The 25,541-nt window shown below is 38.8% G+C and overlaps 1 protein-coding gene across 4 annotated transcripts in view; it reads left to right on the top strand.

Moving 5' to 3' along the window:
* The window catches only part of RNF169 (ring finger protein 169), a 109,384-nt gene that overhangs the window by 72,306 nt on the left and 11,537 nt on the right, over positions 1-25,541 (top strand). For all 4 annotated transcript variants that reach the window (XR_006714009.1, XR_006714010.1, XR_006714008.1 and 1 more), the window contains exon 4: positions 3,423-3,541. Coding sequence is in view for 1 of the 4 variants with exons in the window: in XM_045484026.1 (XP_045339982.1) it covers positions 3,423-3,541 (119 nt within the window). In the remaining 3 variants the exon portion in view is untranslated. The remainder of the gene's footprint in view (positions 1-3,422; positions 3,542-25,541) is intronic.

Genomic DNA, 25,541 nt, shown 5'->3' with positions numbered 1-25,541 from the left:
GAATAAAACATGTCTTGCGCCTACAGTATGTTTTCTGACTAGTAGCCCCAACTGTGGTCTGTGATCTCTAGACAGCAACCTTTGCCTCTTTACCCCAACAGGACTGTCCTTTAGAGCCTTCAGGCAAAATGATCCAGAAGGACCTTTCTCTTTAGGACAAACCAGTCTTGACAAAGAGAGCTTACCCTTCACTGTGGTCCTTTGATAGAAAGAACCTACTGTTTTTGGCCTTGCCGGATTCAAGTTTCATCCAGGAAAAGATCTCTAGTATTAATTCATGTCAAGGCCAGGAAATTGCTCTAATTGCTTTTTCTTTTGCCACTACCAACTTTGAAATAGAAATCAACTGCATTTTGTTAGTTTAAAAGGAATTGTAGTCTGATTGTAATCTTAAAAGGAATCAAGAAGTATAAATCCTCAGACTTGTTTTTATTGGTAGTAGTCAGTTTCAAAACATTAAAAAAATTTTTTTTCTACATTTATTTATTTTTGATAGAGACAGAGCATAAGTGGGGGAGGGGCAGAGAGAAGGAGACACAGAATCCAAAGCAGGCTCCAGGCTCCGAGCTGTCAGCACAGAGGTTGACATGGGGCTCAAACTCACAAACCGTGAGATCATGACCCGAGCTGAAGTCGGACACTTAACCGACTGAGCCACCCAGGCGCCCCAGTTTCAAAACATTTTATATACAAAAACACATTGAATAAAATCTCACTTATGAACACTTAAAGTTTTAGATTTTTGCTATTTTACCTCTTTTTCTGTTTGCTTTTGTCTGTTTTGAGGACTTTTACATGGCTCTGATTTTGCTTTAAATATGTCTTAAGAGTTTTTGGTGTTAAAAAAATAATTTCATTTAGTTTAGCCAAGACTACGTTCAGATGGGGACCTAAGAGAAGCTCAAGTGGTCTCAGTGGAAAGCCAGCTGAAGGATTGTTTTTTATAGAGAGAACATTATGATTAGAGCTGAACAGATCATTTTGCTTTCCTGCCCCCAAAGACTTGGTGACACCTCATTTCCTATGAAAGTAAATGAGAATTCTTTACTCTAACATTCAAGTCCTTAGTGTAATTCTAACTTATCTTCCATCCTTGCTCATACCCCCAAATTCTAGAGAACAGACCTGTTTACTTTCCCCCCAAATATATAGCTTTATGCTTTTCTTTCTTAAGCGTTTTTGCTCTTGCATTTTCATCTAATTGAAATGCCACCCTGCTTACCTGTTTGAAAGCTATTCATCTGTCCAAGCCCAGTTCCAAAGCTGTCACCTTCCTGGAACCTATTAGGGATTCCTCACTTGTTTCTCTACTCCTATCATCTACTCTTTCCCCTCCCAACTTTGTAACTTTTACAGGATTTATTTCATTCTCCCTTAGATTATGGTTGTGCATTTGTGTTTCTCTACTAGATTTATAAGTTTGTTGAGTAAGCTATTTTAAAATCTATTTTAAAATCTAACTCAATCTTTAAAATTGAGTTAGCGGGGCGCCTGGGTGGCGCAGTCGGTTGAGTGTCCGACTTCAGCCAGGTCACGATCTCGTGGTCCATGAGTTCGAGCCCCGCGTCGGGCTCTGGGCTGATGGCTCAGAGCCTGGAGCCTGTTTCCGATTCTGTGTCTCCCTCTCTCTGCCCCTCCCCCGTTCGTGCTCTGTCTCTCTCTGTCCCAAAAATAAATAAATGTTGAAAAAAAAATTTTAAATAAAATCTAACTCAATCTTTAAAATTGAGTTAGCGGGGCGCCTGGGTGGCGCAGTCGGTTGAGCGTCCGACTTCAGCCAGGTCACGATCTCGCGGTCTGTGAGTTCGAGCCCCGCGTCGGGCTCTGGGCTGATGGCTCAGAGCCTGGAGCCTGTTTCCTATCCTGTGTCTCCCTCTCTCTCTGCCCCTCCCCCGTTCATGCTCTGTCTTTGTCTGTCCCAAAAATAAATAAACGTTGAAAAAAAAATTAAAAAAAAAAATTGAGTTAGCTATTTTAAAATCTCCTACACTGTCTTGTACATCATAGGTGTTGGGTACATGTTTATCAAATTCAATTCAATGGAGGGAAGAAAGTGCTTATTCTAGAAGATATTACCATCTGTTGTTATCAATGTGGAGTGGAAATAAAATGGACGTGACAATCTACTATGATTTGTTATGGTATAGTTAATACCAATAATAATGTGAATTGTTGGAAAACAATCTGGTATAGCAATTTAATCTTATCAAAGATTATAAAGCGAAAAGTGAAAAACTGCTTGTCATCTAACAATTTAGAGGTAACTCTTAGAAACATTTTGGTAAATAACCTTCCAGACCTCTTTTCTAAGTACGTGTAAAGAAACTTCAAACGTAAATTGAAAGACTCAAAATAAGACTCTAAAATAAAATGAAGGTAACTGAATGAGTATCAACAAGATGGAAAAATCTGATTCTAGGGGTATTTAGAACCCCTTGCAGAGAAAGTGACATTTCAGATGCCTCTGAAGGGCCAATGAGTATTTCTTTTAGGCAGAGAATGTGGAATAGGAGTTTTAGGCAAAGGGAGTAGCATGTTCAGAACAGAGCCTTTGAAAGTCTTTGATGGTACATGGAGAGTAGAAAGTAGTTTGGTTGTACTAGAGCTCAAGGAGTTCCCTTTATGAGACCTGGTGGGAGAAAAATTATGAAAGAAGGTTGGGTCTAGTTTTTGAAGATTATTGTATCATACTGAGGTGTTTCCACTTTATCCTTTAACCAACAGTTAAGCAGGGGAGTAACAGGATTATATTTGTGTGCTTAATAGTATGGTAGGATTAGCGGGAAAAAGGCTGGAGAGAACAAGACCAGTAAGTAGATAATTGCAACAGTCCAGGAAAAGGAGGATGAGAATCTAAGGAAAGGCAATGACAATGAGTATACATGGAGGAGTTCTGTCTGAAAGGCATTTTAGGAGTAGAAGGGGGTAGAGTGGAACTAGCATGAAGGCACTTGGAGACAGACACTCTGGATTTAAGTAATAGCGTTAGCTACTTATTAACTCTACAGTCCTATGCAAATTAATTATTCTGGGCCTCAGTTTGCCATCTGTAGAAGAAAGGTAATCCCTTCTTAATAGGACCGATATAAAGCATAAATGAAATAAAATATTTAGAAGTGTTGGGGGTACTCAAAACCTCTATGCAGTGTTTCTGTGACTTTGAAGAAAGGGAAAGGAAAGAGTCATAATGACATTGAGGCTTCTAGCTGGGTTGGTAGTGGGACTTAGAGAGGAAAATACTGAATTTAATTTTGGATATATTAAGTTTGAACTATTTGGGATATCCAGATTGGGATCTCCAAGAAGCGGTTGGAAACATTGGTGCTTAGAGAGAAATGACATGTAATAGATGTGGAACAATAGCTATGGGAGATTCCATGGGAACACAAATAGACAATGTTGTCTCCCTTGTCTCCTACCAGTGTCCTGCACGCCTCTCAGATTCAGAGAACGAAGAACCTTCCCGAGGCAAGATGACACAGACACATCGCTCGGCATTTGTTTCCAAGAACAACTCCTACTCCTTAGCTTTCCTGGCAGGGTAAGAGACTGATACTGAAGTCAGTCAAGGTTCTTCCATTCTGGAGTATGACACTAAAGGGATGGGGTAGGGGGAGCAAAAGTATTTGTTGTAGCTACTTTTGGGAGGGAGAGGTGGGAATGGGGGAAAGATGTGGGAATTGGGTTTTCAAATATGGACTAGGAACAAGGGGCTGATCTAAAAGTAATTTTTACTCGTATCTGGTATCCTCAGAGTAGTATTATGCTACTTTCTGTGCTACAAAGTGTGATCTTTCTATCTTGGGAAGGAACAACAATGTCAGCTTCTGCTAACAACATCCATCGATTCTCTCTCTGGAGTTTTTTCTCTTGATAGGAAGTGAGGCCACAGTTGATTTTATTTTCACTGCCTAGAACTAAAATATATCTTGAATAGGTTTCAAGAAGACAAACTGCAAAGTTTTTAAGACCTTGTCAAGAAATCTCTTGATCCTTTAGACTTTGCAGGCTGTGGAGATGAAAGGAGGGAGAAATTGGATGGATGTTGGATGATGGAGGGAATAATGAAGCGCTAGATGGAAGGAAAAGGAAGGAAGGAGGAATGATGGAAGAAAAGAGAATGAGAGAAGAAAGGAAGGGGGAAGGAGTGATAAATAGGAAGAAAGGAAGAAGAAATGGGGGAAGGAAGTAAGAAGGAATCATTCATTCAACAGACATTTTGTGAGTAGCTACTATATGCCATGGACTCTGTTTTAATATAAAGACGAAAAGACACAATCTTTATGCCATTTTGTTATCTGTTTTTGGTTAAAACCAGCATTGTTCACCCGTATATCTAGGGTTCCTCTCTTTCTTCCCAGCAGCACTGTGAAGTAGATCTCTCTTTTTTGCTGCCCCTATGGACATATACTTGGTTCTGTTTTAAGTTTTTTTATTGCTAATCACTAATAAATATGACCCCCCAAACTACCAAGTTTAAGATGTATAATGCATGTACTATTATGATTCCTGATGTAATGTTTATATCTAAATCCTTTTTGTGTGTGTTCTTTTGGAGCAGTCTGATTTTCTTGTTCTTTCTGAGAATAGACTTAATTAAACCTCCCCCCTCCCCCTTCCCCTTCCCTTAAAGGCCTCCCCTTCTGCAGGTAATGGCAACTCCTTCCAGGAAGGCTCTTTCCTAGAGTATTTATTCATTCATTTGACATTTAATGGCCACTGTATTGTAACCACTTAGGTTTGATTGATGTAATCAGAACCCAATAAGTGAGATATAAGCCAGTTTACTTTCCATTTATGGTAAAGATGAAATGCTTGCATTGTGCATATGAGCTTGAACTATAGATGCCCCCTAAAGTTAAAAAATTCAAGACTGCTTGACTAAGGATTTTTCAGTTGCTGATTGTATATATATGGATTGCCCCCATTTATAGCAGGCATATTTTAATGATTATAAGAGGTCTACTGAGAAGAGAAACAGATCATGTCATTCATTTTAGTCAAGTCACAGTAAATACTTACTGAAACAAATAAATGTTGCTTTTAGGCAGTGATAAGTTAATTAATATCTCATAAATTTGAAATGACTTGGAAAAAAGAGAAATTTGTCTTGAAATCCAAATATGTCAAGGTCAAATTGCCCCAATTAGTTGGAGTGGATATTGATCAATTGTGCCATTGAATTACTTATCACCAATTCTAGTCTCTACTCTTGTAATTCATTCTTTTAAAGAGGGTAGCAGGTTAATATGTCATTACTTAGAAATGCCTAGCAAGGAACTTAGAAAATTCTTCTCTAAAGGGTAAAATGTAAAAAGCCCTTATGCAGAGGTATGCTTTCAGTTATGTGTGGCTCTGGAATATCTGTAACATATCTTATTTTCCTGCTCCTCGGCCCATCCTTGCCCTTACTGTATATCATTGAGCCACAATGGGACTAATTTATAGGAAAACATTCACTTAACATCTTACTGTTAAGGAATGCTTATGATTTGTCTTACACATTTCTGGGTTTCAGCATTCATTTTTTCCAAATGTCCAAGGTTGTGGGCTGAGTTCAGTTATTAATGAAGTACAGTTATTAAAATAATTCATTGGATTTGGTTGGTAGGCTTATCTTTTTAGGACATAGTTTGCTGATGTCCTGGAAAACTTAGGTTGGAAAATCTATTACCATAATAGTGTGAATTGCCTGTCTTATTTAGTCAACATACTTTTTTCCTTAGATAAGAAAATATTTAAATTTCAGTTCCAAAAGATACTTAGGAAAACAATTTGGACATGTTAGTGCTGAAATTGTTGCAGGTGAACTGGGGAGACCCGGAAGCCTCATCTCAAAGATGTCTCCGAAGGCTCTTGGTCTTGTTGCAAGAAAAAATTTGAGGATATACCAGACACAACAGCTGAGCAGTGCAAGTAGAAAAGTTTATTAAAGTGAGAGTATGCTCTCCAAGATGTGAGAGGAGGCAAGCTCAAGGGAGAGCTATTCACCCTGGGGTTTGGGTTTCTTTTATTGACAGTTGTTAACTAGGGGGTGGAATATTTATTACTTGGGGAGGGGATTTCTTGGGAGCAGGATTTCACACCTTTTCTCCCTTACTTGGTCTGCATCTCTATCTGGCCTTCTTCATCTTGGGCCTGTTTGATTTGATCTGGCTTCTGTGGGTTTGTTTTTGGTGTGCTGCCAGCAAAGGTCTCTAACTTCCCTGCTAGCCTAGCGAGCCCCACCTCCTTTGTTGGCTTCCAGGCATCCTGTTAAAGCCTAACTAACTGCTTACTCTAACACAATGAGATGTAGCATATGGATATATTAAAAAATAATTAGCATGGTGATGTTGCACAACAATGTGACTGTAAACTTAAAATGGTTGAAATGGTAACTTTCATGTTATATATATTTTACCACATTAAAAAACGTATTCCCATCGTTAATCATTTCTGGATATTTCACATGCATTTTTTTTCCATGTGTTAAGCAACAAACAACAAGAGAATAGGTCTTCTCTGTAAGTTCTTTTCTTAAAGAGAGATCATATTTAAAAGCTTTCAGAGTTTTTTTTTTTTTTTTTTTTTTAAGTTTATTTATTTATTTTGAGAGAGAGAAAGCACAAGTCTCTGGGAGGGGCAGAAAGGGAGAGAGAGAGAATCCCAAGCAGGGATTCTGTGTGGAACCCAACACGGGGCTCAAACCCATGAACCATGAGATCATAACCTAAGTAAGCTGAAGTCAGACACTTAACCAACTGAGGCACCCAGGTGTCCCAAAGCTTTTAAAGTTTTTACAACTGTATTTAAAGGAAATCAATCTGTATTTGTTTTACTTACCTACTTTGTAAAGTTTTCTGTCTTAAGCCCAAAGGCATGGAGGTAAGAGTGAGTAAGCCTGATAGGATAGCTGTTTTGGATGGAATCCATTGGTTGATTCTGGCTGAGTCCTGCAAACAGCTCTGTCTCCATTTATTCGAAAAATTCAAAGCAAAGAGGGCTTTGGAGTATTATTCATAAAATTCTAGAGCCTTATTGAAAATGAGACTTCTTTCAAGTAGGCAGAGTAATAGTTAATCCAAGATCATTTCTAAGTTAATCACAAAATATATGTTAATTGAGAAAAATTATCTTGAGGGGTGCCTGGGTGGTTCAGTCAGTTAAGCGTCTAAATTCAGCTCAGGTCATGATCTTGTGGTTCGTGAGTTCAAGCCCCGTGTTGGGCTCTGTGCTGACAGCTCGGATCCTGGAGCCTGCTTCAGATTCTGTGTCTTCCTCTCTTTGCCCCTCCGCCACTCATACTCTGTCTCTCTGAAAAATAAACATTAAAAAAATTTTTTTAATTAACTTAAACCATAAGATATATAATTGTAAAGTTAAACTTTTATTTTAAATATCTGAAAAATTGGTTTAAATTTATTTCCCTCCACTCTTCATTTCATTCCCTTCTTCCCCACTAGAATCAAACCAAACCTGATTGCAAATTCTTCTAAAAGCTCAGCCTGGAAAACTTTCTCTGTTGAGGTAGTATCTTTTCAAAAGGCTACATGTCCACTTGCATTTTCCTCTTTGCTTTTGCTATATGGAAGTTTAGGATTAGGACAGAGTTTTCAATTCAATTGTCATGCCTTTCAACATAGCCTATAATAAAAAATTTTTTTTTGGTATACTTTTTCCATATTTATTACTTAATGTGATCTATATCCTCTGTTAAGGCTCAGTTTTTATGTATTTTTGCAGTAAGTCACTTTGGATTCTTCTTGGAACTAGGGCATAACCGTAAAAAGGATATAATTTAACCATCTATCCTCTTTCCAGTTTAAAAAATGAAAAAAAAAAAAAAAAGAAGAAGAAAGAAAGTGATGCACTAATGCCAGTACTGCCATTCCATATAAAATTGTATCTTAAGTAAATAGTACCCAGCAAGATTTCTGCCACATGATAATTCAGTGACTGTTACTGCTGCTATTTTGTTATATTCTTTTAGAATGTAGACTCTTAGATCTGAAAAGGATCTTTTTTGAGGGGGAGGGGGTTTGTTTTTATTTTTTCAATTATTTCTATTAGTTATTATTTTTTAAATATAATTTATTGTCAAATTGGCTAACATACAGTGTGTAAAGTGTGCTCTTGGTTTTTGGGGTAGATTCCCATGGCTCATCGCTTACATACAACACCCAGTGCTCATCCCAGCAAGTGCCCTCCTCAGTGCCCATTACCCATTTTCCCCTCTCCCCCACCCCCTCCATCCACCCTCAGTTTGTTCTCTGTATTTAAGAGTCTCTTTTGGTTTGCCTTCCTCCCTCTCTGTAACTATTTTTTCCCCTTCCCATCCCCCATGGTCTTCTGTTAAGTTTCTCAAGATCCACATATGAGTGAAAACATATATCAGTCCTTCTCTGACTTATTTCACTCAGCATAATACCTTCCAGTTCCATCCACGTTGATGCAAATAGCATGATTTCATACTTTCCCATTGCCAAGTAGTATTCCATTGTATATATAAACTATATCTTCTTTATCCATTCATCAGTTGATGGACATTCAGGCACTTTCCATAGTTTGGCTATTGTTGAAAGTGCTGCTATAAACATTAGGGTACCTGTGCCCCTCTGCATCAGCACTCCGGTATCCCTTGGGTAAATTCCTCCTAGTGCTATTGATGGGTCCTAGAGTAGTTCTACTTTTAATTTTTTGAGGAACCTCCACAGTGTTTTCCAGAGCGGCTGCACCAGTTTGCATTCCCACCAACAGTGTGAGAGGGTTCCCATTTCTCCATATGCTCACCAGCATCTGTAGTTTCCTGAGTTGTTCATTTTAGCCACTCTGACCAGTGTGAGGTGGTATCTCAGTGTGGTTTTGATTTGTATTTCTCTGATGAGGAGTGATGTTGAGCATCTTTTCAGGTGTCTGTTTGCCATATGGATGTCTTCTTTGGAAAAATGTCTATTCATGTCTTCTGCCCATTTCTTCACTGGATTATTTGTTTTTCGGGTGTTGAGTTTGGTAAACTCTTTATAGATTTTGGATACTAACCCTTTATCTGATATGTCATTTGCAAATATCTTCCCTTTTAGTTTTGTTGCCTTTTAGTTTTGTTGATTGTTTCCTTTGCAGTGCAGAAGCTTTTTATCTTGATGAGGTCCCAATAATTCATTTTTGCTTTTAATTCCCTTACCTTTGGAGATGTGTCGAGCAAGAAATTGCCGCAGCTGAGGTCAAAGAGGTTTTTTCCAGCTTTCTCCTCTAGGGTTTTAATGGTTTCCTGTCTCACATTTAGGTCTTTCATCCATTTTGAGTGTATTTTTGTGTATGGTGTAAGAAAGTGGTCTAGTTTCATTCTTCTGCATATTGCTGTCTGGTTCTCCCAGCACCATTTGCTGAAGAGACTGTCTTTTTTCCATTGCATACTCTTTCCTGCTTTGTCAAAGATTAGTTGGCCATACATTTATGGGTCCAATTCTGGGTTCTCTATTCTATTCCATTGATCTATGTGTCTGTTTTTGTGCCAATACCATACTGTCTTGATGATTACAGCTTTGTAGTAGAGGCTAAAGCCTGGGATTGTGATGCCTCCTGCTTTGGTTTTCTTCTTCAGTATTACTTTAGCTATTTGGGGTCTTTTGTGGTTCCATACAAATTTTAGGATTGTTTGTTCTAGCTTCAAGAAGAATGCTGGTGCAATTTTGATTGGGATTGTATTGAATGTGTAGATAGCTTTGGGTAGTATTGACATTTTAACAATATTTATTCTTCCTATCCATGAGCATGGAATGTTTTTTCCATTTCTTTCTGTCTTCTTCAATTTCCTTCATAAGTTTTCTATAGTTTTCAGTATACAGATCTCTTACATCTTTGATTAGGTTTATTCCTAGGGGTTTTATGGTTCTTGGTGCAATTGTAAATAGGATCTGTTTCTTGATTTCTCTTTCTGTTGCTTCATGATTGGTGTACAAAAATGGAACCAATTTCTGTACATTGGTGTTGTACCATGCCACTTTGCTGAATTTATGTATCCATTCTAGCAGTCTTTTGGTGAAGTCTTTCAGGTTTTCCATGTAGAGTATCATGTCATTTGCAAAAAGTGAAAGTTTGACTTCTTGTTTGCCAATTTTGATGTCTCTTATTTCATTTTGTTGTCTGATTGCTGATGCTAGGACTTCCAACACTATATTAAATAACAGTGGTGAGAGTGGACATCCCTATCATGTTCCTGATCTCAGGGGGAAAGCTCTCAGTTTTTCCCCATTAAGGGTGATGTTAGCTGTGGGCTTTTCATAAGTGGCTTGTATGATGTTTAAGTATGTTCCTTCTATCCCGACTTTCTTGAGGGTTTTTATTAAGAAAGGATGCTTTATTTTGTCAAATGCTTTTTCTGAATCTGTAGACAGGACTATATGGTCCTTATGCTTTCTTTTATTAATGAGATGTATCACATTGGTTGAGTTGTGAATATTGAACCAGCCCTGAAGCCCAGGAGTGAATCCCACTTGAACATGGTGAATAATTCTTTTTATATGCTTTTGAATTTGATTTGTTAGTATCTTGTTGAGAATTTTTGCATCCATGTTCACCAGGCATATTGGCCTGTAATTCTCCTTTTTTTTGTGGGGTCTCTGTCTGGTTTGGGAATCAAGGTAATGCTGGCTTCATAGAATGAGTCTGGAAGTTTTCCTTCTATTTCTGTTTTTTGGAACAGCTTGAGAAGGATAGGTATTAACTCTGCTTTAAATGTCTGGTAGAATTCCCCTGGGAAACCATCTGTCCCAGGACTCTTACTTGTTGGGAGATTTTTGGTAACTGATCCAATTTCTTCACTAGTTATGGGTCTGTTCAATTTTTTTGTTTCTTCCCATTTGAGTTTGGGTAGTGTGTGGGTGTCTAGGAATTTGTCCATGTCTTCCAGGTTGTTCAGTTTGTTGGCATATAATTTTTCATAGTATTCTCTGATAATTGCTTGTATTTATGAGGGATTGGTTGTGATTACTCCATTTTCATTCGTGATTTTATCTATTTGGGTCCTCTCTCTTTTCTTTTTGAGAAGTCTGGCTAGGGGGTTTATCAATTTTGTTTATTTTTTCAAAAAACCATCTCTTAGTTTCATTGATCTGTTCTACTGTTGTTTCTTTTTTAATTCTGTATTCTTTATTTCTGCTCTGATCTTTATTATTTCTCTTCTTCTGCTGGCTTTGGGGTTTCTTTGTTGTTCTGCTTCTAGTTCTTTTAGGTGTGCTGTTAGATTTTGTATTTGGGATTTTTCTTGTTTCTTGAGATAGGCCTGGACTGCATTGTATTTTCCTCTTAGGACTGCCTTTCCTGCATCCCAAAGGTTTTGGATTGTTGTATTTTCATTTTCATTTGTTTCCATATATTTTTAAATTCCTTCTTTAATTGCCTGGTTGACCCATTTTTTCTTTAGTAGGATGTTCTTTAACCTCCATGCATTTGGAGGTTTACCAAACTTTTTCTTGTGGTTGATTTCAAGTTTTGTAACATTGTGATCTGAAAGTGTGCATGGTGTGATCTCAATTCTTCTATATTTAGTGAGGGCTGTTTTGTGACCCAGTATGTGATCTAGGTGAATGTTCCATGTGCACTCCAGAAGAATGTGTATTCTGCTGCTTTAGGATGAAAAGTTCTGAATATATCTGTCAAGTCCATCTGGTCCAGTGTATCATTCAGGGCCATTGTTTCTTTATTGATTTTCTGTCTAGATGATCTATCCATTGTTGTAAGTGGAGTATTAAAGTCCCCTGCAATAATCACATTTGTATCAATAAGATTGCTTATGTTTGTGATTGTTTTATATATTTGGGTGCTTCTGAATTTTGTGCATAAACATTTATAATTGTTAGCTCTTCTTGATGGATAGACCCCGCAATTATGATATAATGTCCTTCTTCGCCTCTTGCTACAGCCTTTAGTTTAAAATATAGTTTGTCTGATATAAGTATGGCTACTCCAGCTTTCTTTTGACTTCCAGTAGCATGAAAGATGGTTCTGCATCCCCTCACTTTCAATCTGAAGTTTCCTCAGGTCTAAAATGGGTTTCTTGTAGGCAGCAAATAGATGAGTCTTGTTTTTTATCTATTCTGAGACCCTATGTCTTTTGATTGGAGCATTTAGTCCATTTACATTCAGTGTTATTATTGAAAGATATTGATTTAGAGTCATGGTGTTATCTGTAGGTTTCATGCTTGTAATGATGTCACTGATCCTTTGTGGTCTTTACAACATTCCACTCACAGTCCCCCTTTGGATCTCTTGTAGGGCTAGTTTAGTGGTGATGAATTTCTTCAGTTTTCGTTTCTCTGCGAAAACATTTTATCTCTCCTTTTATTCTGAATGACAGGCTTGCTGGATAAAGGATTTGGGCTGCATGTTTTTCCTAGTCAGCACATTGAAAATTTCCTGCCACTCCTTTCTGGCCTGCCAAGTTTCAGTAGATAGGTCTGCTACTACCCTTCTGTGTCTACCCTTGTAGGTTAAGGCCTGTTTATCCCTAGCTGCTTTCAGAATTCTCTCTTTATCTTTGTATTTTGCCAGTTTCGCTATGATATGTCATGCAGAAGATCAATTCAAGTTACGTCTGAAGGGAGTTCTCTGTACCTCCTGGATTTCAATGTCTTGTTTCCTTCCCCAGATTGGGGAAGTTCTCAGCTATGATTTATTCACATACTCCTTCGGCCCTTTTCTCTCTCTCTTCTTCTTCTGGAACTCCTACGATACAGATATTGTTCTGTTTTATTGAATCACTTAGTTCTCTAATTCTCCCCTCATGGAACAGAATTGTTTTATCTCTCTTTTTCTCAGCTTCATCTTTTTCCATAATTTTATCTTCTATTTCACTTAATCTCCCCTCTGACTCTTCAGTCCTCACTCTCATCACCTCTAGTTTATTTTGCACCTCATTTACAGCATTTTTTAATTCATCATGACTATTTTTTAGTTCCTTGATCTCTGCAGCAATAGATTCTCTGCTGTCTTCTATGCTTTTTTCAAGCCCAGCGATTAATCTTATGACTATGATTCTAAATTCTTGTTCAGTTATATTGTTTACATCTGTTTTGATCAATTCTTTAAGCTGTCATTTTTTTCTTGGAATTTCTTTTGAGGAGAATTCTTCCATTTTGTCATTTTGGCTAGTTTTCTGTCCCTTATGTGTTTTACAAGCTTGTTATGTGCCCTGCACCTGCGAGCACTATATTAAAGAGGGGCCATACACTCTCCAGGTCCTCACCCTTCAGGAGGTGCTTTTGGAGGTGTTACTTGCTCTCTGTTGTTGTGACTTTGGTTACTTTTTCTCCCTACTCGTGGTGATGTTTTGGACCCTCCACCAGGTGTGTTTTGATTTGTTCATTGAAGTAGCCCTGGAAAGGAAACAAACAAAAAACAGAAAACAAAAACAAACACACAACAAATAAACAAACAAACAAAAAAAAAAAACAAAAGCAAAAAAACAGAAACACCAGCTACAAGTAAATAGGGTGGAGGCAGTGCTGATGGATGAGGCCTTATCCCATACAAAGAGAGAAATGACAGGGCAGGGAAAAATAAAATAAAATAACAATTGACCAGACAGAGAAACTATACGGCTTAATCCAGAGAGGGAGAGGAAGAAAAATAAAAAAGGAGGCAGGGAAAAAGAAAAGAAAATTTACCAGAGAAACTATACAGCTTAATCCAGATAGAACACGTATAAAGAGAATAGATTAAATATGTCTGCTTAAACAAACCAACAACCACATTAACCAGACTAGAGGAGGAAAGAGATAAGAAGGAGAAAAGGAAGGAAGAATATATATATAATTGTCCGAGAATTTAATCAGGCAATGCAACAGCCACAGTCTGGAGGAAGGGCTGTCTGGTCCTCAGTGTCTATGCCTCTCCAGGAGATAGCAGTTACCAGGTGTGGAGGGGCATGGTTTGATGTAGGCCCACTGTCCCTTCCCTGAAGCCCCACCTTGGTGGTGGGGAGAAAAATGGTGACACCCCAGGCTCTCCTCCATGGACTAGGTGTCCCAAATCACTCTGTTCAAGCTATCCTCACTGTGCCGTGGGCACAAACGAGGTGGTTTGTCCTGTTCCGCCAGTTCCCGTGCCTCCCTGGCACTCTTCTGGGACTTAAACCCCTATGTCTTTAAGGTTCCCACTCCATCTGTCCTGGTTTGGGGAAAGTGCTGCTCTGCGCCGCTGGATATAGGGTCTCTGGCTGGCAGGGGCAGGCAATCTTTGTCCTTTGAAAGGATATATACCTTCTTCCCACAGCACTCCAGGGAGGGGATTGCTTTCTCCCACTGTGGACTGTGCCTCTGAACTAGTTACCTAGCACAGGGCTGGCTCCCCTCCTCCCCAGGTGTGTGAACCGGGCAGTCGGCCCCAGTCTGGAGAAAGCCCCACAGTTAGAGATTAGATCTTTCTCTTGTCTGGATACAGTCTTACACTTCCCCAGCCTCTCTTTCTCTTCCCTTTGTCTCTCTGCAGAGGGGATCCCTCCCCTGTTCCTCTGCCGCCTGCCCATTTTATCTCTCCCAATTCGCAGCCACTCATCTATGGCCTGACGGGTTGTCCTGGTGGGTCCCTGGAGAAGTCTCTGTCACTTTGCCACATGGACTCTTGGAATTCAAAGTCCTTTGGCCTCAACACTGCTGTGTTTGAGAGACGAGGGAACTTCAGATCCCTCTACTTCTCTATCATGTTGGCCCCTCCCTCTGAAAAGGATCTTAAATATTATCTTACCTAATTCTTTTTTTATTGATGAGAAGACTAAAGCCCGGAGAGAGAGAACATGGTTTGCCAAATCGTAGATAGCTAGAATAGTAGGAATCTGAGTTAGAACCGAGGTTTCTTGGTTCTTTCCACTTTACAAAATTGTCCCCTATCATCTTTTTATAGACCCCTATACTGCCTCTGCCCATCTCCCCACTAGACTTTAAACCTCTTGCAACCAAGGACAGCATCTTGTTCACCATTATGGTTGCTCTGCTTAGTACAGTGTCTGGCATATCGAGCCTCCACTCAATAAATACTTAGGGAATGTTTGAGTAAGTCTTGTGCTGTGGTAGGTTAAACTGGAGCTTTGTCAAAATCGATTGTCAAACTATTCAAACTTGCAGCATAGGAGGGAGGGCTCAGGTCGCTGTAGAGGGACACACTGGCTGGTGGTTGTTTTTATAGACTAGATTCCATATGATTAATACGAGGTGGGGGGTGTCTAGTACCACACTGATAAAGTGTATATATTATAAAGTTTTATATATTATAAAGTTGATTTTAGCCTTCAAATGCATTAACAATAGCTTATGATGGTACTTTTTTTAGAGATTCTATAAAAGAAAACTGTTTCCCACTGAGTAGTAATTAAGCCTTTATTAAGTAGAAATTAACCACATATTTTGTTTTCTGATGTCCAAATACTTTAAGCCTGAGTCTGTGGCTCAGGGTGGGGCACATCAAATGAGACCTAAGATGCTTACTATAAAGTGTGTTTGAGGGGAGATAGAGACAGAAACTAACAGACTCAGCAATAATAAATGCATGCCCAGTCAGTGTTGCAGACCTGTCCCTCTTCCTTAAAATATGCAGACCTGTCCCTCTTCCTTAAAGTGAACAAATGAAAATACATATGCTTTCAGATACCAAATAGAGACATGAGCGGTATGCTATTGGAGGACTAGGTGCAGAATTGATGAAAGGAGGCACAGCCAAAGAGGTGGAGATGGGGAGGATAGTCTAGGGAGATGGTAGGGACTTTGTATGAGCTTGAGTAAACTCAGTGGACCCACTTCTGTCTCATCTATGCAAAAGACAGGTTGTTAGGCCTACCTGCTTGCTGGGCAGGGTCTTTTACTGTGTGATTACTGTTTTTTGATGTTCATTTATTTCTGAAGAGAGAGCACAAGCAGGGGAAAGGCAGAGAGAGAGGGAGGCAAAGGATCTGAAGCAGGCTCCACACTGGCAGCCAAAAGCCAGATGCAGGGCTCAAACCCATGAATTGTGTGATCATGACCTGAGCTGAAGTTGGATGCTCAACTGACTGAGCCACCCAGGCATCCCTACTGGATAATTTCTTAATATTCTTTCCACCTCTCAACTAAAGCCTCTGGAAGTGGCTTACTGGGTGGCTCAGTCGGTTGAGCTTCCAACTTCGGCTCAGGTCATGATCTCACAGTCTGTGAGTTCGAGCCCCGCGTCGGGCTCTGTGCTGACAGCTCAGAGCCTGGAACCTGCTTCAGATTCTGTGTCTCCCTCTCTCTCTGACCCTCCCTCATTCATGCTCTGTCTCTCTCTGTCTCAAAAATAAATAAACATTAAACAAAAATTTCGAAGTGGCTTAAAGCAGACTTTTTAAGAGTGGAGAAAATGAGGCCATGGCATGAAAAGAAAGGGGTGAGGGGAGTTAGAAAACTCCGTAAAAATCTAAGGATTAGACTTAGCAAGTTTGTGTGTGGGGAACAAATGGTAACCATAAGGGAGAGGAGGCTGTGAGAGAAAGATGAGGTAATGAGTTAAAAGAAACCACAAGACTTGATGATGGTCTGGGGCACATTGTGTGTGTGTGTGTGTGTGTGTGTGTGTGTGTGTGTGTGTGTGTGTTGGGGAGGGATAAAGGAATTGAAACAAATCAAGCAGATGAACTGGTTATTAAGAGGACAAATCGTGTTAAAAGTAGTGGAATGTGGTTGCAGAGGGAACATAGCTTGAGGAGAAGTGATGTGGAACATAAGGAGAGCAGCAGGTTTTATAGGTGCCAGTAATTTCTCTGCCACACCAGGGTAGTTTTCAGAGGGTGGGATGGTGAGTGGTAGCAGGGGAACTAGCTTTTCTCCGGTGCTTCCGGTCATGTTGAGTACTTTACACACCTCATTTCATTTAGTTATCACATTAATCCTACAAGATTTTTTATTCTATTCCCATTTTTCAGCTAAGGAAAATGCAGTTCAAAGAGGTTGAAGAGCTTCTCACCGCATTATTATGACAGAGATGGAACTAGAACTCAGGTCTCTCTTTATCTCCAAACCTATGCACTTTCTATCAAACTACTGAAGGAACCCTGTGACCAAAGGCTCTGCACTTGGAACCTCATCTTGAAATGATCTACCTTTGCAGGGGAAAACTGCCTTCCTTCTCTTTGTTTAATTTATACCCTGCCTTGTTCTAAAAAGATAAAGGGTTGCTACAGAGGTAAATAAGAACTTGTCCAATTTTCCTCATTTTTGAGGGGACTGAAGTCCTTTTGCATGATACTAGTCCTTTTAGAATATAGCTGTGAAAGCAGTGTTCCTCCATCTATCACCAGATGAATACTGATGTGCGTCCAGAATAGCCAAACAGGTAGAGACAGAAAATAGATCAGTGGTTGCTTAGGGCTTGGGGAGAAGCAGGAGCTTAGGGGTGATAGCTAAAGGGCATGAGGTTTCTTTATGAGGTGATGGAAATGTTCTAAAATTGATTGTGGTAATGGTTAAATAACTATGCGAATTAAAAACCATTAAACTGGGGGCGCCTGGGTGGCGCAGTCGGTTAAGCGTCCGACTTCAGCCAGGTCACGATCTCGCGGTCCGTGAGTTCGAGCCCCGCGTCGGGCTCTGGGCTGATGGCTCAGAGCCTGGAGCCTGTTTCCGATTCTGTGTCTCCCTCTCTCTCTGCCCCTCCCCCGTTCATGCTCTGTCTCTCTCTGTTCCAAAAATAAATAAACGTTGAAAAAAAAAAAAAAAATTAAAAACCATTAAACTGTACACTTAAAAAAAGAAATAATGCTAGTGTACACAAGGCAGATAACCCAGATCATAAATACACAAGGGAAGGATTATAACAAGATCTCACCCATTTCTGGGTGCACAGCAGCTACAACTGGGTCTAAGAAGGTTTCTGGTTTCATTCAAGTATGTGTGTATGTGGTGACGTTTGGGGGGGCTCATACACCCAGGCTAGGGGCTGGAAGAAGGCTCCTCTCCAGCCTTTAGCTTCTAGGTGGAACTCAGCTCTGCCAGACCTGAGAGTTTAATTAATAAGCTACTATGGTTTGGATATGTGAGAGTGGTGTTTGAACAGTTCAGAGCATGAGCTATCTAATCTTTTGTATCATGTATTACCATTTGAAAACCCTTTAAGCAGTATTTTATAAGCATTAAATCTTCTAGTTTTCCAGCTGCATGTTTATACTGGCTGCCCCTCCTTTCTTTCTTTGTAAGTCAGACTCATTGTGTTGGTGGGTATTTTTAGCCTAACTCTACATCCCAGAAACCATCTGGTCTCTTGGCAATGGAAATTTTAAGCCAGTTGCCTTTTAGACAATGCTGCTTTCTCTTGTTTATGACTTCATTATGTGTTTGGAAGAGAGAGCTTCTCTAGATGTGCTGGGTCTGTTTTATGCCACAGCAGAGTAGAATGTAAGATCAATATCTTGTGGTAGAAAGAGCACAAGCCTTAGAATCATAGAGATACAGGTTTAAACCTTGGCTTCGGCTGTGTGACCTTGGAAGATCACCCCCCTCAGTTCTTTGACTGTAAGTGAGGATGATGATGCTTATCTCATAGAGTTTCTGTGTGGATTAAATGAGATACAGAATACTTAAAGTAGCATAGTGCCTGACAGATATTACATTCCTAATCAATGTTTAAGTTTTCTCTTTTTTTCATAATAGAGAGGCCTTTCTGTATATATTTTTATTCATTAATATGAAATTTATTAAATATATCCATTGTGTGGTGGTGTTTAGGGGTACAGAAATGGATGTACACAAAGTAATGGGAGTAGTTACTTCACTTATTTTTTTAGTGAAGATGTTGTTTAAGTTCTTTCAGTCCTAAGAACATCATCAAGTTCACTGGTCTTGACTATTCTCAGCCTGTAATTTTTTTAAGTTTATTTATTTATTTTGAGAGAGAGAGAGAGAGAGTGAGAGCAAGAGCACGTTGGGGAGGGACAGGGGAGAGAGAAAATCCCAAGCAGGCTCCATGCTGTCAGCACAGAGCCCAAAAGGGGGGCTTGATCCCATGAACTGTGAGATTGTGACCTAAGCCAAAGTCAAGTCATAGGCTTAACTGACTAAGTCATCCACTCACCCCTCAGCCAGTATTTTGAAGCCTCTTATTTTGAGCAAATACTACAGTAATATGTTTATGACTTATAAGATGTTTTTACATTAATTTTTGTAGCTCTTCATGTAGCAATAACAATGTAAAAGGGTGATAATAGAGTTATTATAGGAACAAAAAAAGCTTTTTTATGCTATTGAAATTGAATTGGTATTAATTTTGAAATAGATTGTTGTAAAATAAGATGTTTATTGTAATCCCCAGAGCAACCACTAAGAAATAATTAAAACATATTTAATAAAGGAATAAGAAGAGACTCAAAATGCTATACTAGGAAATATCTAACACAAAAGAAGGCATTAATAGAGAATTGATGAACAAAAAAAGGTATAAGGTATATAGAAAACAAATAGCAAAATGGCAGAAGTAAATCCTTCCTCATCAGTAATTACATTAAATATAAATGAATTAAAACTCTCCAAATAGAAGACAGATATTGGTAGAATGGATTTTTTAAAAATATGTTCCAGATATAGGCTGAGACTCACTTTAGATCCAAAGGCAAAAATAGGTTGAAAGTGAAAGGATAGAAAAAGATATTCTATGCAAACAGTGACCAAAAGAGAACTGGAGTAGCTAAACTAATATCAGACAATGTAGACTTAAGGACAAAAATTATTACAAGAGACAAGACGGACATTGTATAATGATGATAAGGTCAATCTTTTAAGAAGATATAACCATTGTATGGGGTACCTGGCTGGCTCAGTTAGTAGAGCATGCGACTCTTGATCTTGGGGTTGTGAGTTTGAGCTCCATTTTGGGTGTAGAGATTACTTAACACACACACACACACACACACACACACACACACACACAACATTGTAAACACATATACACCTAATAATGGATGCGTAAAATATATGAAGCAAAAACTGACAGAATTGAAGGGAACAGTAAACACTTTAATGATAATAGTTGGAGACTTTGGCACCCAATTTCAATAATGGATGTAATATTATAGATGAAAGGTAAAGAAGGATATAGAAGACTTGCACAATATTGGATACCAATTAGACTTACTATATATAAAGCATTCCACCCCACACAGCAGAACACACATTCTACTATAGTGCACATGGAAAATTCTTCAGGGTAGACCATATGTTACACCATAAAATAAGTCTCAATAAATTTTAAAAGATTGGAATAATACAAAATATCTTTTTTGATCACAATAGAATGAAGCTGTAAGTCAATAACAAGAAAAACTGGAAAATTCACAGATATGTGGACATTAAACAATGCATTAAAAAAAAAACAAACACATGGGTCAAAACATAAATCACAAGAGGAGTACCTGGGTGGCCCAGTTGGTTAAGCGCCCGACTTTGGCTCAGGTCATGATCTCGTGGTTTGTGAGTTCATGCCTTGCATTGGACTCTGTGCTGACAGCTTAGAGCCTGAAGCCTGCTTCTCATTCTGTGTCTCTCTCTCTCTCTGCCCCTCCCTCACTCATGCTCTGTTTCTCTCAAAATAAGTAAACATTAAAAAAATTATAAAAAAGAAATCACAAGAGAAATTAAAAAATACCTTGAGAGGAATGAAAATGAAACCCTACATACTAACACTTGGGATGTAGTTGTAAAAGCAGTGCTTAGAGGGAAATTTATAATTCTAATTTCTATATTTAAAATGAAGAAAAATCTCAAATAAATAACCAGATCTTCATCTGTGGATCCTCCCACCTGAGTCACAGGCACTCCCAGCACTAAACACACTTCATTCACACCTCCACCCTGTGGCTCACTTTGCACATTTCTACCCATGACTAGTGAGTGTGTGTAGAAAGCCAGCCAAACTCTGTGGGCAAAGGAGAGACCACAAACTTCAGTTTTAGTGCCACCTTTGGAAAAGCAAAAGGGTGCTTTTGTGTCAGTGCATGGCCTGGTGTGCTGCAGGATCAAGAGAAGTCATACAAGCTTAAGAATTCTGCCATAAGAGGGAGCAAGAAACAAGGAGCAAATATGTCCATAGAAGATCTGAGGAAGCCTCAGAATCCCTACCAAGGCAGATGGAAAGTATGTCTTTCCCAAAGGCAGTTAATAAAGACTGGAGGAAGCGACTGCAACTTTATTTATTTATTTTTTTCAATATCTGAAATTTATTGTCAAATTGGTTTCCATACAACACCCAGTGCTCATCTCAAAAGGTGCCCTCCTCAATACCCATCGCCCACCCTCCCCTCCCTCCCACCCCCCATCAACCCTCAGTTTGTTCTCAGTTTTTAAGAGTCTCTTATGCTTTGGTTCTTTCCCACTCTAACCTTTTTTTTTTTTCCTTCCCCTCCCCCATGGGTTTCTGTTAAGTTTCTCAGGATCCACATAAGAGTGAAAACATATGGTATCTGTCTTTCTCTGTATGGCTTATTTCACTTAGCATCACACTCTCCAGTTCCATCCATGTTGCTACAAAGGGCCATATTTCGTTCTTTCTCATTGCCCTGTAGTACTCCATTGTGTATATAAACCACAAATTTCTTTATCCATTCATCAGTTGATGGACATTTAGGCTCTTTCCATAATTTGGCTATTGTTGAGTGCTGTTATAAACATTGGGGTACAAGTGCCCCTATGCATCAGGACTCCTGTATCCCTTGGGTAAATTCCTAGCAGTGCTATTGCTGGGTCATAGGGTAGGTCTATTTTTAATTTTCTGAGGAACCTCCACACTGTTTTCCAGAGTGGCTGCACCAATTTGCATTCCCACCAACAGTGCAAGAGGGTTCCCGTTTCTCCATATCCTCTCCAGCATCTATAGTCTCCTGATTTGTTCATTTTGGCCACTCTGACTGGCGTGAGGTGATATCTGAGTGTGGTTTTGATTTGTATTTCCCTGATGAGGAGTGACGTTGAGCATCTTTTCATGTGCCTGTTGGCCATCCGGATGTCTTCTTTAGAGAAGTGTCTTTTCATGTTTTCTGCCCATTTCTTCACTGGGTTATTTGTTTTTCGGGTGTGGAGTTTGGTGAGCTCTTTATAGATTTTGGATACTAGCCCTTTGTCCGATATGTCATTTGCAAATATCTTTTCCCATTCCGTTGGTTGCCTTTTAGTTTTGTTGGTTGTTTCCTTTGCTGTGCAGAAGCTTTTTATCTTCATAAGGTCCCAGTAATTCACTTTTGCTTTTAATTCCCTTGCCTTTGGGGATGTGTCGAGTAAGAGATTGCTACGGCTGAGGTCAGAGAGGTCTTTTCCTGCTTTCTCCTCTAGGGTTTTGATGGTTTCCTGTCTCACATTCAGGTCCTTTATCCATTTTGAGTTTATTTTTGTGAATGGTGTGAGAAAGTGGTCTAGTTTCAACCTTCTGCATGTTGCTGTCCAGTTCTCCCAGTACCATTTGTTGAAGAGATTTTTTTCCATTGGATGTTCTTTCCTGCTTTGTCGAAGATTAGTTGGCCATATGTTTGTGGGTCTAGTTCTGGGGTTTCTATTCTATTCCATTGGTCTATGTGTCTGTTTTTGTGCCAATACCATGCTGTCTTGATGATGACAGCTTTGTAGTAGAGGCTAAAGTCTGGGATTGTGATGCCTCCTGCTTTGGTCTTCTTCTTCAAAATTCCTTTGGCTATTCAGGGCCTTTTGTGGTTCCAGCGACTGCAACTTTAAATGTGAAGGCAGCAATGGAAAACTTCAAGGAACATGAAAAATCAAGGAAATATGACACCATCAAAAGATCACAATAATTTTCCAGTAATGGATCCCAAAGACATGAAGATCTGTGATGTACCCAATAAAGAGCTCAAAATAGCTGTTTCAGAAAGCTCAATGAGCTACAACAAAACACAGAAAGACAATTCAACTAAATCAGGACAACAGTACAGTAAAAAAAGAAAAAGAAGTTTAATAAAGAGAAATAATAAGAACACAACAAAAATTCTGGAGCCGAAGAAAATGTTGAATGAAAAGAAAAATGCAGTGGAAAGCATTAATAGCAGGGTGGACTAAGCAGAAGAAAGAAGAATGGGAAACAGTGAAGAAAGCCAGTATGACCTGTGGGATACCGTCAAAAAATAATAATAATAATTTTCAAACTATTGGAATTTCAGAAGGAGAAGGGTGGGAGAAGGAGAAGGGAGCAGAAAGGTTATTTAAAGAAGTAAGAGCTGAGAACTGTTCAAATCTGGGGAAAGGTTTGGATATCTAAATTTGGGAAGCTCATAGGTCACTAAACTCAACTTAAAGAGATCTCACCAAGACACATAATAAAGCTGTAAAAAATCGAGGACAGAGTGAGAATCTTAAAAGCAGTGAGAGAAAAGAGGATTGTAACTTATAAAGGAACCCCCATATGCCCTCAGCGGAATTCTCAGCAGAAACCTTACAGACCAGGGGAATTGGGTGTTATATTCATGGGTTGAAAGAAAAAAACCTGCCAACCAAGAGTACTCTATCCAATAAAGCTGCCTTTCATAAATGGAGAGGTAGACTTTCCCAGACAAATAAAAGCTGAGAGAGTTCATCACCACTAGATCAGCCTTACAAAAATGCTGAAAGGAACTCTCCAGACTAAAACAAAATAATGCTAACTAGTAACATGAAAATATGAAAATACACAACATACTGGTAAAGGTAAATGTATAGTAATATTAGAATTCTCTAATACTGTAACATGGTGGTACATTCACCACTTAACTCTAGTATAAAGTTTAAGGGACAAGAGTATTAAAAATAACTATAAAACAATTTGTTAATGAATACATATGAAGTGTCTCGTGACATCAAAAAAGTAAAGGGGTAAATCTTTTGTATATGATGGAAGTTAAAGTGTTACTGGTGTAAAATAGAGTGTTATATCTATAAAATATTTTATGTAAGCCTCATGGTAAAGCACAAAGCAAAAGCCAACAGTAGAGTCACGAAAAAAAAAGGTAAAGGAAGCAAAGCAATAGTACTATGGAAAATCATTAATTCACAAAGGAATGCTGAAAGAGAGGGAGGAGGGATCAAGGGAAGTATGAAACAGCTACAAACAACAACTAAGATGGCACTAATCACTTCCTATCTATCAGTAATTACTCTAAATGTAAATGGGTTAAATTCTCCAATCAAAAGTCATATAGGGGAACCTGGATGGCTCAGTCAGTGAAGCATCCAACTCTTGATTTTGACTCAGGTCATAATCTCATGGTTTTGAGATTGAGCCCCGTGTGTCAAGCTCTGCACTGGGCATGGAGCCTGCTTATGATTCTGTCCCTCCCTCTACCTTTGCCCCTCTCCTCAAAAAATAAAAATTTTTTTACTCATGCTCTCTCTCAAAAAATAAAAATTAAAAAAAAAAAGGCATAGAGAGGCTAGATGGATACAAGACCCAGCTATATGCTGCATACAGGAGACACACTTCAGCTTTAAGGACATATAGGCCCAAATTGAAGGGATGGAAAAGATACTGCATGCAAATGAAAACCAAAAGACAGAGTAGTTATTCTTATGTCACACAAAGTAGACTTTAAGCCAAAATGGTAACAAGAGACAAAGAAGGTCATTATATGATGATAAAGGGTCAATTCATCAAGAGGATATAACAGTCATAAATGCACCCAACTTGGGAGCACCTAAATATATTAAGGAAATACAGATCTGAAGGGAGAAATAGACAACAATATAATAATAGTGTGGAGGACTCTAGTACCTACTTTCAACAGTGCCTAGATCATTCAGACAAGAAATTAATAAGGAAATGTTGGAGTTGAACTATACTTTAGACCAACATAAAACTAACAGGCACACACAGAACATTCCATCCAACAGCCGCAAAATACATATTCTTCTCAAGTGCACATGGAACATTCTCCAGGATAGATAATATGGGTCACAAAACAAGCCTTAGAAAATTTAAGAAGATTGGAATCATTCCAGATGTCTTTCTGACCACAGTGGTATAAAATTAGAAATCAATAACAGGAGGAAAACTGAAAAATTCACAAATATGACAAAATTGAACAACATGCACCTGAACAACCAGTGGATCAAAGAAGAAGTGAAATCAAAAATATCTTTAAACAAGTGAAAATGGAAGCATGACATACCAAAACTTGTCCGATACAGCAAATCCATTCTAAAAGGGAGTATACAGCAATAAACACCTACATTATGAAAAAAGAAAGATCTCAAATAAACAACCTAACTTTACACCTCAAGGAACTAGAAGAAGCCCAAGTTTGCAGAAGGAAGGAAATAACAAAGATTAGAGCAGAAATAAATGGAGACCAGAAAAACAATAGAAAAGGTCAATGAACCAAAGAGTTGGTGGGGTTTTTTTTTTCTTAAAGATAAAATTGACAAACCTTTAGCTAGGCTAACTAAGAAAAAAAAGAAATCTCAAAGAAATAAATTGGAACTGCAAGAGGAGATACCACAACTGATATCACAGAAATACAAAGGATCGCAAGAGACTACTATGAACAATTATATGCCAACAAGTTGGATAACCTAGAAAAGAAATGGATAAATTCC

Source organism: Leopardus geoffroyi, chromosome D1, assembly GCF_018350155.1.
Source record: "Leopardus geoffroyi isolate Oge1 chromosome D1, O.geoffroyi_Oge1_pat1.0, whole genome shotgun sequence".
Taxonomy (NCBI): domain Eukaryota; kingdom Metazoa; phylum Chordata; class Mammalia; order Carnivora; family Felidae; genus Leopardus; species Leopardus geoffroyi.
Note: the sequence above shows the minus strand (reverse complement) of the source record. Positions and strands in the feature narration are given on the sequence as shown.